Source organism: Arachis ipaensis, chromosome B08 (assembly GCF_000816755.2).
Source record: "Arachis ipaensis cultivar K30076 chromosome B08, Araip1.1, whole genome shotgun sequence".
NCBI classification, from domain to species: domain Eukaryota; kingdom Viridiplantae; phylum Streptophyta; class Magnoliopsida; order Fabales; family Fabaceae; genus Arachis; species Arachis ipaensis.
Window position 1 is genome coordinate 75,325,101 of NC_029792.2, and position 13,763 is coordinate 75,338,863.

A 13,763-nucleotide genomic window follows, 5' to 3' on the forward strand; every position below is an offset into this window, starting at 1 on the left:
GTGAGAGCTTCTCTCTCTAAAACTAACTTTCCCTCCAAAAATTAAACTAAACTAAACTAATGTGTGAAAGTATGTTAATTTCCATTCAATCCTTGGCTTAAATAGCATCAGAAATAAGTTAGATTGGGCCCACAAGGCTTCTAAAATCGCTAGCCACGTGTTTGACTAAGTGAATTGTGTGCGCCCATGGATGCGTACGCGTACCGTGCGCGTGTGCGTCCTTATAAAAAATGAAACCATGGCAGATATTATATCATTTCGAAGCCCCAGATGTTAGCTTTCCGATGCAACTGGAACCACATCATTTGGACCTCTGTAGCTCAAGTTATGGTCGTTTAAGTGCGAAGAGGTCGGCTTGACAGGTTTTGCGATTCCTTCATTTCTTCATGAGTTCTCCATTTATACATGCTTTTCCTTCATTCCCTTGATCCAATATTTGCCTCCTAAATCTGAAATCGCTTAACAAACATATCAAGGCATCTAATGGAATCAAAGGTAAATCAAGATTAAACAATTAAGGACCTAAAAAGCATGTTTTCACACTTAAGCACAATTAAAGGAGAAGTTATAAAACCATGCTATTTCATTGGATAAATGGGAGAAAGGTTGACAAAACCCTCTAAATTAAGCACAAGATAAACCCTACAAATGGGGTTTGTCAGCTGTCAACCCTGACCTCCTTGCACTCTAATAGACATAACTTGAGCTACAGAGATCCAAGTCACGTGATTCCGGCGGCATTGGAGATCTAACTTCCAGAACTTTCCAACGATATATAATAGTATACCGGTTTTCTCCATTTTGTACGGACTTGGAGGTGCCTAACTTGGAATTTCCAAGTTAGGCATCGGATGAAGAAGCTCCTCTCCAAACCATTCGGGTGGAGTCAAGTCCAACGCCATGCTCATCAAGTAAGCTGCAAATTCATTAAAAAGAAGTGGTCCCCGCGTCTAGGGTTTAGGGTTTAGGGTTTAGTCACATATAGTTTGCCATGAATTCAATCTTTCATGATTAAAATAGTTGGTAAGAAAAGTTAATCCAGAAAATAAATATCTCTGAAGCCTTAACTGTTTTCTCTGTATATTTCACAAACCGTTTACTGCTTGCTTTCTGATTTTTTGAATTAACTATTTTATGCTTTTAAACTCTCAAAAAACCATTTTCTGTTTGTCTAACTAAGTACATCACTTAACTATTGTTGCTTAATCTATCAATCCTTGTGGGATCGACCCTCATTCACTTGAGGTACTACTTGGTACGACCCGGTGCACTTGACGGTTAGTTTGTGGGTTATAAATTCCGCACCAAATTTTTGGCGCCGTTGTCGGGGATTGACTGTTATTGATGGTAAAGGTTGTTTTTACGACATTAAAGTTGGGTTCAAATGATTACACGAACATACAACCTTCTTCCACAAAGGGCAATCCTCCTTTGAAAAGCGCCACCACCACTTGAACAAAAGCGACACATTTCTGAGTAATGCATCCCCCACCCCCAACTCACCTAGCTTCTTCGAAGCTTGAACCACCTCCCATTTCACAAGTGGTATACCATTATTCCCATCTTCTTTACTCCACAAAAACCTTCTCTATAAGCCAATTATCTTTTCTACAACCTCTTTTGGCATCTTATACAAGCTCAAGTAGTAAACCGGCAGGCTATTAAGAACAAACTTGATGAGAACCAACTTACCAGCTTTGTTGAGATATTTAGCTTTCCATAAGCTCAGCTTATCTTCCATCTTGTCTATGACCGGTTTCCATGTCTTCACCAAACGTGGATTAGCGCCTAGAGGAATCCCCAAGTATCTGACAGGTAATGCAGCTTCGATGCATCCCAACAAACCACACATATTCGTCACCCATTCCTTCTCACAGTTGACTGAAATCAAGCTTGACTTATCGAAGTTAATACTTAGGCCAGACATTAACTCAAAACAACACAGGAGTCTCGTGTAATTCACAACTGTCTCCATTTCCTAAGGGCAAAATAAGATCGTATCATCTGCGAATTGGAGGTGCGACAACTCTATGTTGTCCCGTCCCAGCCAGTGGAGAAATACGTCCATTCCTTACTGCCTCATCCACCATCCTGTGCAAAACGTCAACGACAAGGAGAAACAAAAAAGGAGAGAGAGGATCTCCTTCTCTGAGTCCTCCCTCCATCTTGAATGGCTTGGACGGTGACCCATTAATCAACACCGACATAGACGCTGTGGTCACACATTCCTTCACCGTGCTCTCCATCTAAGACCAAAGCCCATCTTCTGTAGCACAATATCTACAAAGCTCTATCTCACCCTGTCATATGCTTTTTGAAAGTCGAGTTTGACAATTGCCGCCTGCTTCCTTCGTAACTTCAGCCATTGGACCGTTTCACAAGCAATGAAGACACCATCATGTATTTTGCGGCCCTTTACAAATACAGACTGAGTCTCCCCTACTAAATGTGGCATCATTAAGCTTATTCTTCTTACCAACACTTTGGATATCACCTTATAAACACAACCAACCATACTAATCGATCTTAGATCTTTGATTTCCTTGGCCCCCATAAATTTTGGAGCTAGCGCCACCCACGTCACATTTGCCTCTGTTGGTAGCTTCGCACTTTGAAAGAATCCCAACACCGCTACAGTAAGTTCCTGGCCAATCTCACCCCAACATTTCTTTATTAAGTTCATATTATAACCATCACTACCTGAAGCTGTACTGGAATCACAATCCCATACTGCCTTTCGTATCTCCTCCAGTGATGGCATTTCCTCTAGCACTGCTGCCTCCCCGTCATCAATCCATTTTACCAACCCATCATGGATCCCAACAGCAAGTAACAAGAGCCTTCTTTCTAGCCTCCATTGTTCCGTCATAACTACCAGCACTAACCATATCATCAATCTTCTTAATCTCTTCCTCAAACTTCTTTATCCTATTGTCCATGTCCCCAAAATTGTCTTTATGCCATCTCCTTAGCGGTATTGTCAAAGCCTTCAGCTTACTTGTGGACTGGTCATCACCCAAATTCCTCCACTCATCCTTTAGCATCCTTAGAAATCCTTCATGTGTAAACGATGAATTGAAACTACGAAAAGGCCTTGGACCCGCCCAAAGTCTTGTATCTTCTAGAATTAACAGGCAATGATCTAATAGGCCTCTCGGACCCCCTTTCAATCGAGTATCTGGAAACTCCTCAAGCCACTCCAAACTTACCAGAATTCTATCAACGCGGCTATAAGATTGACCTCGAAACCATGTGAACTTCCGATCAGTTAGCGGTAAATCTACAAGCTGTAAATCTTGCACCCACTCCTTAAAATCCTCAGCAGATGCTGGTAAGCTAACAGCGCCTTTCCTTTCCTCCAGTCGTAGTATCTCGTTGAAGTCTCCCATGAAGCAAAACAGAACCTGACATAAACATAGCTTAACTCTTCCCACATCACCAGTTTCTCACTTCGCCCATGTGCACCATACACCAGACAGAAAGCACAGTTAAAATTATTTTTTGTCAGCAAATCTTTGATGAATAGTCAACCATCCCCTTTATAACAATTCGACCGCACAAATAATAAATTATCCCATATTAACAATAAACCGGCCGAGGCTCCAACTGATTCCACGTATTCCCAATCCACCGGGTTACAACCCCACAAACGTGCTTGACGAACGGACTCTTGCTAGTAAAGAATTTTTATAAAAATAATCGCGTTGTAATTATAGTTTCTAAACCAACAGAGAATCCTTTCGAACAAAAACTTTGGTTGTCACAAGTAACAAAACCCAATAAATTTATAACCGAAGTATTTAAACCTCGGGTCGTATCTCAAGGAATTGCAAGGAAGTATGATTTATTATTGGTTATGAAATTGTATATTTTTGGGTTTTTGAAATAAGGAACAAGTAATTTAAATGGCAAGAAAAATAAATTAATAATTATAAAAATTTCTTACAAGGTATAAGAACTGAAAATCCTATCCTAGTTATCCTTATCAGGTGTGATGAGAATTGGATTTTGCTCCCACCTAGTTAACCCTTACTAAATAAAGGAAAGTCAAGTGGAACAATCAATTTGATCCTCAAGTCCTAGTCAACTCCTGTGGAAAGACTAGCTTTAGAGCGATCCAAATCAATCAGCGAGAATTCCAAATTCCAATCAACTGCTGAGTCTGATAACTCAAGTGTTACCAATTACTTAACCAAAGCAAAAAGGGAATAAAAATCTTAAATTAAATTAAAAGCATTAATAACTGAATAAAACAATTATAAATCTGAAATACCTCAAATTATATTAAATAGAATATTCAAATCTTAACATGAAAAGATTCATAAGCCAATTTGGCAAAATAAATAATTAACAAGTAAAAGCATTAGAGTATCTAAAAGTAAAAGAGAAACATAAATTAAAGAACATTGAACCTGTGATTGAAGAGAAGTAGCCTAATCATAATAGAAATCCTAAATCCTAATCCTAATCCTAAATCCTAAGAGAGAGGAGAGAGCCTCTCTCTCTCTAAAAGCTATATCTAAACCTAAAATTATGAATGTTGTATATGTTGTCTTAATAAATGGATTGATTATCCCACTTTATAGCCTCTAATCTGTATTTTTTGGGCCGAAAACTGGGTCAAAAACAGCCCTGAAATTACCCCCAGCGATTTCTGTCACGCTGATTTTCGCAGATGCGATGCGTGCGCGTGATGCACGCGTCCGCGTCATTTATTCTCAGAGAAACTATAGAAAATTATATATCATTTTGAAGCTCCGAATGTTAGCTTTCCAACGCAACTGGAACTGCCTCATTTGGATCTTTGTAGCTCAGGTTATGACAGTTTGAGTGCGAAGAGGTCAGGCTGGACAGCTTAGCAATTTCTTCAACTTCTTGTATTCCTTCTACTTTTGCATGCTTCCTTTCAATTATCTAAGCCATTCCTGCCCTATAATCTCTGAAATCACTTAACATACATTTCAAGGCATCGAATGGTATAAAAGAGAATTAATATTTGGTAATTTAAAGGTTCAGGAAACATGTTTCAATCATAGCACAAGATTAGGAAGAAAAATGTAAAACCATGCAATTAGTATGAATAAGTGAGTAAAGAGTTGATAAAAACCACTCAAATTAGCACAAGATAAACCATAAAATAGTGGTTTATCAGTGCTACATAAAACTTAGTCACTACCTCCCTCTTAGTTTCAATCAGCCCTAACATATTCAACCTATATGTTTTCTTCAACTCTTTCACCATACACAACTTTCCATTCCCTCCTAGTCCTCTAATATTCCAACAATTATAAATCATTTAAAAGAATTTCTACACACCTTGTTATGTTGTTTGGGCCTGCTCCTTTTAGCTTTCTCCTTTTGTTTTTCCATCCTTCCTTTTGTTGTGATAGCTTCATTTCGACTTTGTAAAATTTCCATAATATCTTCTTCATCATCATAAAAAACTGCACCAGACTCCAATGCTAACTTTAATGTTTCCTTATTTTCTGTTAACTGTCCTTCCTGCGTAGGCCTCTAAACAGAGTTCGATTTTGAGCCTTCAATTTCTGTCTCAGAACCAGCATCCTCTGTACCCCGTTCGTTTACATTGACATGACCCACAACATCATCTTTGCTTCCTACCTCTGCCAACTTGCCCTCCTTGCCCTAGCAAATCATGTGTTGACCTCCATGTTTAGCCCGGTCGCTTGCTTCCCCAAAGAACCCCTCCACTTCTGGTTCGTCATCGAGGTCCTCTACCATATTCCGTGCCACCATGCTCTCTCCTTCCACGCTGCATTGTGCCGGAGCTTGGCTTCCATTCTTCGATTCCCAGCCAGGCCTATGCTCCACGCTTCTCTTCAGCGCAAAGGGACGCTCGTTGCACTCATTCTGTGCATCCTAGTTGGCTTCATCGACCCCTGAAAGAGAGATCGCGTAGCCTTTACCGTGTTGCACTGCGTTGCTGGAACGAGAGATATGATGCCCGACCCGGAAACACTTGAACGCTCCTGACCCGGCCCAGCTTCCTGTGCGTGTGAGTGTTGCGGCTGCGCTCCAACCAGTAGCCCCTCTGGCCCAATTGCTTGCACCGGCCCACCAGATAGATTGCCCTCTAGAACATCAGCTCGGTTACAACTTCTGTAGGCCTCCATCCTTTTAAAAATCAAACCCCTCCCACGCTCACCTTGAGCTTTCATTTTTAATTTTCCGGTCCCACTTCCTTTATCAAAATATACCTCCGTAAGAGTTCTCTTCGATTCGCACTCTAGACAATCATCAAATCCCACACAATCAGCAGGGACGGATCTACTCTTATGAGTGTGGGGGCAAGCGCCCCCACTACAATTTGGAATTTTATTTAGTAGTATATAATAATAATATTTATTTGCCCCACTAAATTATTAAATTTAACCCCATAATAATTTTTTATTCAACTTTTGACACTTGATCGTCAATTTGAAAACTTCATATTAGATGTCTATTATAATGATCAATTTTCAAATTTAAATAAGATTGGTATTCTTTCTTAGAAATCGACTCAAAAGAATATTATCTATCCATTTGTGTTTCTTCTTTTGAAATTAGCTTTAGTTTTTTTCATAATAACTACACCAATTGAATGAACTTTTTCAATTATTAATATCATCAAAAGCTAATTGTATAAAAGTTGAGTTTTAAATGATTGTTTAACGACATATACAAAAAAAAAGACATTTTGATTATATTGTCAAGATTTCAAATTAAAATATGAAATATAAAAAATTAAATTTTAAATTATATGTTATTATTTAAATTACTATTTTAGTATTTTAATTTGTAGTTAAATATTTTGAAACCTAATCATATTTTACAATAACAAAATATAATTATAACAACAATTATGCTATGTATACATAAAATAATCACTTGTATAGAATAAATTTTAAAATATAAATTTTGAAATACAAAATACACATTAAAAATAAGTTAAATAATATATGTATTTATACACAAATTTATAGTAGATAATTTGATAGCTAATTTTTTATGTAAACGTAATATTTTTATTATAAAAATTATTATTATGTTATATATATTTCGCTCCCACTATCAAAATTTTCTAGATCCGTCACTGACAATCAGCCTCCTCATTAAAACCTTTAATATTGAAAGGAACCGTATCCCGTGCACATGATATGGACTTAAATTCTCTTGATTGCACTCATTTAAAAAATATCTGTTGTTACCATTCTACCCTTATCTTCATCTCCGTCATGCGCTTGTGACAGGATTAGCTCAGCCGCCAGATCCCAAACCACCGCCTTCGACAACCTTCCGTCGGCATGTGGACTAGTGTTTTCACACGCTGACATAGCGCTTGCACCTTCTAACATGCAATCATATCCATATATTTCATGTCCTATTTCCTTTACAAAAACATCGAAGCCACTTGTGCTTACCGTGATATGAATCCATTCCTTGATAATGTCAAGAACACAAGTATCGATAAGTACTCGGCCAACACTGAAGAATAAGGCAGACTTCATCACTTCATCACATTTGACTACTTCCCTCCATAGACCACTTATCGTATTGAATGTTTCCACTGACCAAACATGTAAAGATACTCCGTAACATTCTAGTCAAACTCTTTTGGTCTCACTACGTTTGGATTCCTCCCATCTCCACACAAGGTAAAAGAACTGTAGGAAGCTATTCATTTTGAAGGTAAACATCTCCTCTGCATTCTTCACAGTATCAAACACTAATAGGGCTTTATACGCTCCAAGCTCTCTAATTTCAACAACCTGAGGGAAGTTCTTAACGATAGTTCTCCGTAACATATGGAAGTCGATGGCTTTCGTTGTACCTCCTACTAAACTCCTCAACAGCCAATCAAAATTCTCCTTCACTACTGGTACTTCAACCTTCTTCGTCCAGCCATTCCCCTGGAGGTCCTTGATAGGCTTAGCCTTCTTAGATTCCTCCACTCTTGTAGGACTTTCGTCCCTCCGAGGTTGACTGCTCTCCGCCTCAGTTCTTCCCAAGTCTCCCTTACGTACCCCATCAATCTTTCCTCCCGTAACCCTTCTGTACTTCGCCTCACCTACGTAGATAATCTTTCCCCTTACACTCATACGATGCATTTCAGTTATGGCCTTTATCGCCCCCCCTCCCCCTTCGTGGTATAGCGAATAAACGCAAACATATGAGCATTCTATTTTTCAACTTTCGAGCCAAATAGATGTCGTTGATTCATCCTGTCCAATGAAACAAGTGAAATAATTCCTTCTTTGAAATATCTTACGACAGATTGTTGACAAAAACAGAGAAAGAATTGTTTTTCAAACGTTGCTACTCTTCCTGATTCCAACTCCGAGAATCCTTTTTTTATAAATTCCTAGATCTACCCCACTCAGTGTTTCCCCCCTCTCTTCCTCTCTCTCTCCCTCTCTCGCTCATGGTTATTTTTATATCGTTAAAAATTGTCGTTGATAGCAAGGGAGTTGTTACCCACCTTTAGGTTATGCTTGGATGTGGAACCATATGTTAGAGTTGAGACTTGAGAATCACGGACACATGAGCTAGGGGATTACTATGAATGTAATATGATGAATCATAAGGTGTAGATGCAAATTTATAGATATTCTGTTTTATTCACAAGCAAAGCAATACGTAGCCTGAGTGGTTACTACAAGTCTGCAAGATAATGTAAGAAAGAAAAAGTGGAATTATAATTAATATACTGTAATTACGGGATGTTATTTTTATTAAGGAAAAGGCAAAAGGGAATACGAAACAACATGAAATTCATTCTTAAGAATGAATATGTGTACGTGGAAGGGGAAAAGTGAATACACTTTTCATATTTTTTTAATTCTTTTAATGTTAAATTCCTTTTTCATTTTATTTAAAAAATGAGATTTATTACTAGAATATTATTTATTGTATTTTTAGAATAAAGTATTGCACACATAAATTTAATATATCTTTTTAAAAAATAATTAAGACATTGTTAAATTGGTTTGAACAACTTAAAAAATTAATTAACAAAATAATATTTATTCAATATTAACTGAATTTATTTTATTTTAACTAATGGATAGGTGTAGTGCACTTGGTTGATGTGTGCTAGTAAAATTTGGGTTGTTCCAGGAACTATCAAAGGACTTTTTGAGAGTTAGATTAGAGTGCCTCATCGTGACTCTGAGCAGAAAAAGTGGCAGTAAGATTCTTTGTGGTTATTTGAAACATCTTGTTGGAACGAAATAGTAGAGTATTCTAGAAATCAGAGACGGGTGTTGATGGTATTAAGAATAGGTCATTTTTGAGTTATAGAGAATGGTGTGGTGTTGATTCGTTTGGTTGTTGATGATAATGCTAAAAATGACAACGGATTATATCCCTTTTTCTTGATTTGTGTTGTAATTTTTAATTCTTTCATACTCCACTTAATTATATTGAGCTTTTTTTGTTCAAAAAAATAAAAATAAAAAATAAAATGTAGAACATATCAATACATAAAGGTAAATTATAGACATTGGATGCCAATTCATGAATATATAATAATATTCCTTCTATATGTCTCTCATTGACACCAGAATATTTACATCAATGCAACTTAACTTAGACCAAAAATAAAGTTGGTTGCTAAAATTGGTTGTTAGTTTCTAATTTAAAGATCAAATTAACAGTTAAAACAAAAAAGTTATTCTACTTTAGTGTTGGTTGATCACAAAATTAGTTGTTATTTTTAATTTAACAATTGATTTTGTAACCAACATAAACATAAGTTGAAAAATAGTTGGTTACTAATTCAGTTGTTAAGAAAGTGATCGTTAATTTAATTGTATTTTTTAGTTTTAAAATTTTGGAAAATTTTTCTTATTTCTTTGTCAATTATTACAACTTTTATTATTCGTTGTTCTTTCTCTATTTCACTTTTTTTTTTTACTTGTCAATACAAATTTTGATAATTGATCACTATAATTGACGGATTTAAAATTCAATCAAATAATTGGACAGTAGAGTAAATATTTGTAATACACTATTAGATTAGTCATATTATTTTTTGTTACATTAAAAAATTAGATAAAAAATAGAATAGTTTTTCTTATATTCAATTTCAATCTATCATTCTATTTTCTATTTATCTTTGAATCTTTATCATTATGTCCATCCAAATTTTGAATATTAATTTTTTTATCCAGATTTTAAATTTTAAAATTATTGTAATTAAAATTTTTAAATTATTAAGTTTTTTGATTTACCAAATCAAAATAAATTAATCCAATCCAAATAAAAATTATTAGAATCAGAATGGATAAAAAAAATAAATTTAAATTAATACAATGATGCATATTTAAATTCTTATCATGATCTTTTAACAACTTCTAATGTTAAGGTCTTAAAGGCGCATGGAAAGCTCTGATGTGCCCATGAATTATACCTTTCCCTTTTAAGTTGTGATTAATTTTCAAGGGAGTGACATTTTATGCGTCACTTATTTTAACCATAAAAAATAAAAAATAAAAAATAAAAAATTTGGACAAAATTTGTACAAATAGATTTGTACAGCAGAGTGATCCATGTAATATTTAGCGAAGTTTTCAACAATTCATTTTCGTGGTATATCTATGATTGACTCGTGCAGTGTTTTTTCTTTCCATTTATCCTTAGTAGTTTAATTGCTATAATTGAGAAGACCATTGTCGTTATTATTGTATTCATTTTCTTTCTTTTTTTCATGTGTTGTTCTGCTGTTAATGATATTTCTTTAGAAGCATAAAGCAAATTATCAACAATTACAGGTGCTGCCCATTTATATATAATAGATACTTGTTAGACAAGGCACAAGATTGACAAGAATCGTTTGGCAAAGAGCCGAAAATCACATAAAAAAGAAAACAGAAACATAAATCTTCTATATCTGCAATAGTGCAGTGAAATTTCAATCATCAGAGGCAACAGTCCAGGGCACAGCAGCAACATAATCCAGCACAACTGCAGAAAAATACAGCAGAGTCAAAAATAAAATAAAATTTACTGAGAGATCAATATGTTGGAATGAAAACATGAGAATTGAGTTTAATTCTACATTATGAAATTAAAGTTAAAGTATATTTTTTATTTTTAATATTTTAAAAAAAATTAAAAATATTCTTAATATTTAATTTATTTAAAAAAATTTAAAAAATACTTTTAATATTTAATTTGTTTCAATATTATTAATATTATTCTTAATTTTTTTTATAAATTTCAATTTTATCCTTATCTTAACCTTTTTTCAGTCAAAAACTTAAATTATCCACAAAAAATCATATCATATATAATAGGTATAGTATTACTTCTATATTTCTTCAGAGTATTTATTTTTCACTATTATTAAGAATATATACATAGTTTAGTCATTTTATTTTTTCTTATATCTCAATAGTATATTGTTTTTCAATGATCAAGAATAGAGACTAATCTATGTTCTATTGTATTCAGAATGTTCTCTCTTAAAATAGACACTATCATATCTGACCTGATTAAGAGAGATATTATATCTTTACTTTTATATATCAACACTTTAAAGGATGATAATATAGAGCAATATACCAAATTGCTTCGTAAAGAACTTTCAGTTGGATAATTTAATTATTAACAAATTTTAATTATTAAATCAGATAATCACTAAATTTTAGTCTCATCATTTAATAAAAATATAACAATTTTTTTAAAAATTTTAAATTTTTAAATCAATCTTTCTACAAAAATAAAAACATATAGAGACTGATTTATCTAATAAAGTAAAAGTTTAGAATTGATTTAGTGATTAAAATTTGTTAAGACCCAAAATGTTCGACCAAAAATGGATTAAATACTGATTTAGAGTATTGAGTATTGCTCTAATATAAATATTATCATTATTTTATAATAAAACAAAAAAATTATTGAGAAATAAAGTAATTAAATCCAAAAAAAAAAACTAAAGTAATTAAAAATTAAATAGATGATAGAAAGAAAGGGAATGAAGTAATACCATCCCTTCCAGAAGCCATCACCCCTGGCAGTGGTTACCACAGGAAGAGTTTTTTGTTGGGTTGCAGGGGCATCCTTGGTTGGATAACCCACTGGTGGTGGTGGTGCATGCTTCCCCTCATTACTTACTGCTGGATATGCAGTCACTGCTCAATAAAAACAATAATCAAACATCACTATCTATATGTCACCAGAATATATGACATGTACCTTTTTTTTACTCAAGCACCTCAATATATATTTTGTTTCAATCAGCACAGCTTTAGGTATGTTTAAACTGTAAACCTCGATTATAAACTCGGTTTTTAGGATCTAAATTTGTAGACTCAAGAATTTGATGGCTTCAGACAAGAGACGTGCCTATTTTGTTCAATAATTCAGAAAGACAGAGAGATCAAAAGCTTTTTTCTCAAGGTTGGGAGGTCAATTTTGATGAATGAATAATAATTTTACCATCAATCTTCAACAGAAAAAAACATAAAAAATATAATAGTGGACTAAACAATTTACCAGGAGTTTGTTGGTGATTGATACTGAGACTCATGGTTAGTTATGAACTTAGGATAAAGAAGTTGTTGCTATTGGTATTATTTTTTTCTTTGAGAAGCAATGATGGGTTATTTACATTTACATGTATATAAATAAATAAATAGGATAAGCTAAAGCGCGTTTTAGGTAGAGAAGAAGAAGATGTGCAAATTCCTCAATTAATGTCTTTTAAGTCTTTCTTCTTCTTTCTTCTTTCCTTTTTTTTTCATCTTTCTTTTTTCTCTCCTTGCTTTCGTAATGTCAGCGTCACACAACGTGTTTAATTAGTTAGTCTCTGCACGCAAGTGTAAATTAATAATGTTTTAATAATGCATTTTATAGCTATATAATGCTAACTCAAATTTTTATCATTATTGAATACACGTATAATTTGAATTCCCGTATATGACAATATAGGAGAGTCGATTTAGTATATGATGCAAAATATACGTCTATTTTTTACTTCAACTTTGTTTTTCCACTCATTTTTGGAGTTTTTTATTTTTTTTATTATTGTATCCATTCCCAGGTACTAAAATTGAAATATCCCGTAAACACTGTCTCTGCTTCTAGATTATTAATAGTCTTCGTTGAAAAAATCATTTTTGATTTTCTTTTTAAAACCTCAGTTGAATTTTGTTTACAAAGATTTTAATGAAATTGATTTTGATATTCTGTTACACTCAATGAATAAAATCATCAATTGTGTTATGTATACACTAAAATTAGTCATTAAAACAAATTCAAAGGTTTTTAATGTTCTATATATATATATATGACTGTGCAGCCACCATCAAAATTTCTTCATAAAAAAAATGGATATGCAAATTGTATTTTCCATTTATAAATAAGGGTTTAGCATAGGACACATGTTAAGATTCCTACTAAGTACTAACAAATTTTTAAACCTTTCATCTTAATAAATACATAATAAATATATACTTTAAAAAGTAAACTTTGTATCATTTCCAATATAAAGAAGGTTCTTAATTGATAACTTAAATTTTTATTTTTAGCGCTAATGACAGCTAAATTATATAAATAAAAAAGAAAAAGAAAATTAGACCTGATATTTAGGAGTGGAAAGAAGTCACGCGAGTTACGAGCACCTGCAACTTGACATCTATTTAGCCTTAATCTGATAGAAAATATACCCAAATTCAAGTTATTTAAAAAGCCTAAATTCTTTAAAAGGCTAAACCTAGGTTTTTGAAATAGTCTGTTAGGTATTGGTTTGGACCTGCAAA

The 13,763-nt window shown here is 33.8% G+C and overlaps 2 protein-coding genes and 1 long non-coding RNA gene across 3 annotated transcripts; 1 reads left to right on the top strand and 2 right to left on the bottom strand.

Annotated features, from left to right (window-relative positions):
* Nucleotides 1,589-1,975, bottom strand: LOC107611138. The gene has a single exon (XM_016313097.1). It carries the CDS (start codon nucleotides 1,973-1,975, stop codon nucleotides 1,589-1,591), a length of 387 nt encoding a protein of 128 aa, XP_016168583.1.
* LOC107614412 (cysteine-rich and transmembrane domain-containing protein A) lies at nucleotides 10,757-12,699 on the bottom strand. The gene is made up of 3 exons (XM_016316626.2): nucleotides 12,499-12,699; nucleotides 11,990-12,134; nucleotides 10,757-10,965 (listed from the first exon to the last, which is right to left on the bottom strand). Exons 1-3 carry the CDS (start codon nucleotides 12,530-12,532, stop codon nucleotides 10,920-10,922), a joined length of 225 nt encoding a protein of 74 aa, XP_016172112.1. The 5' UTR covers nucleotides 12,533-12,699; the 3' UTR covers nucleotides 10,757-10,919.
* LOC110265936 lies at nucleotides 10,965-12,105 on the top strand. The gene is made up of 2 exons (XR_002352605.1): nucleotides 10,965-11,650; nucleotides 11,942-12,105. It is a non-coding gene; the product is annotated as an uncharacterized LOC110265936 (long non-coding RNA).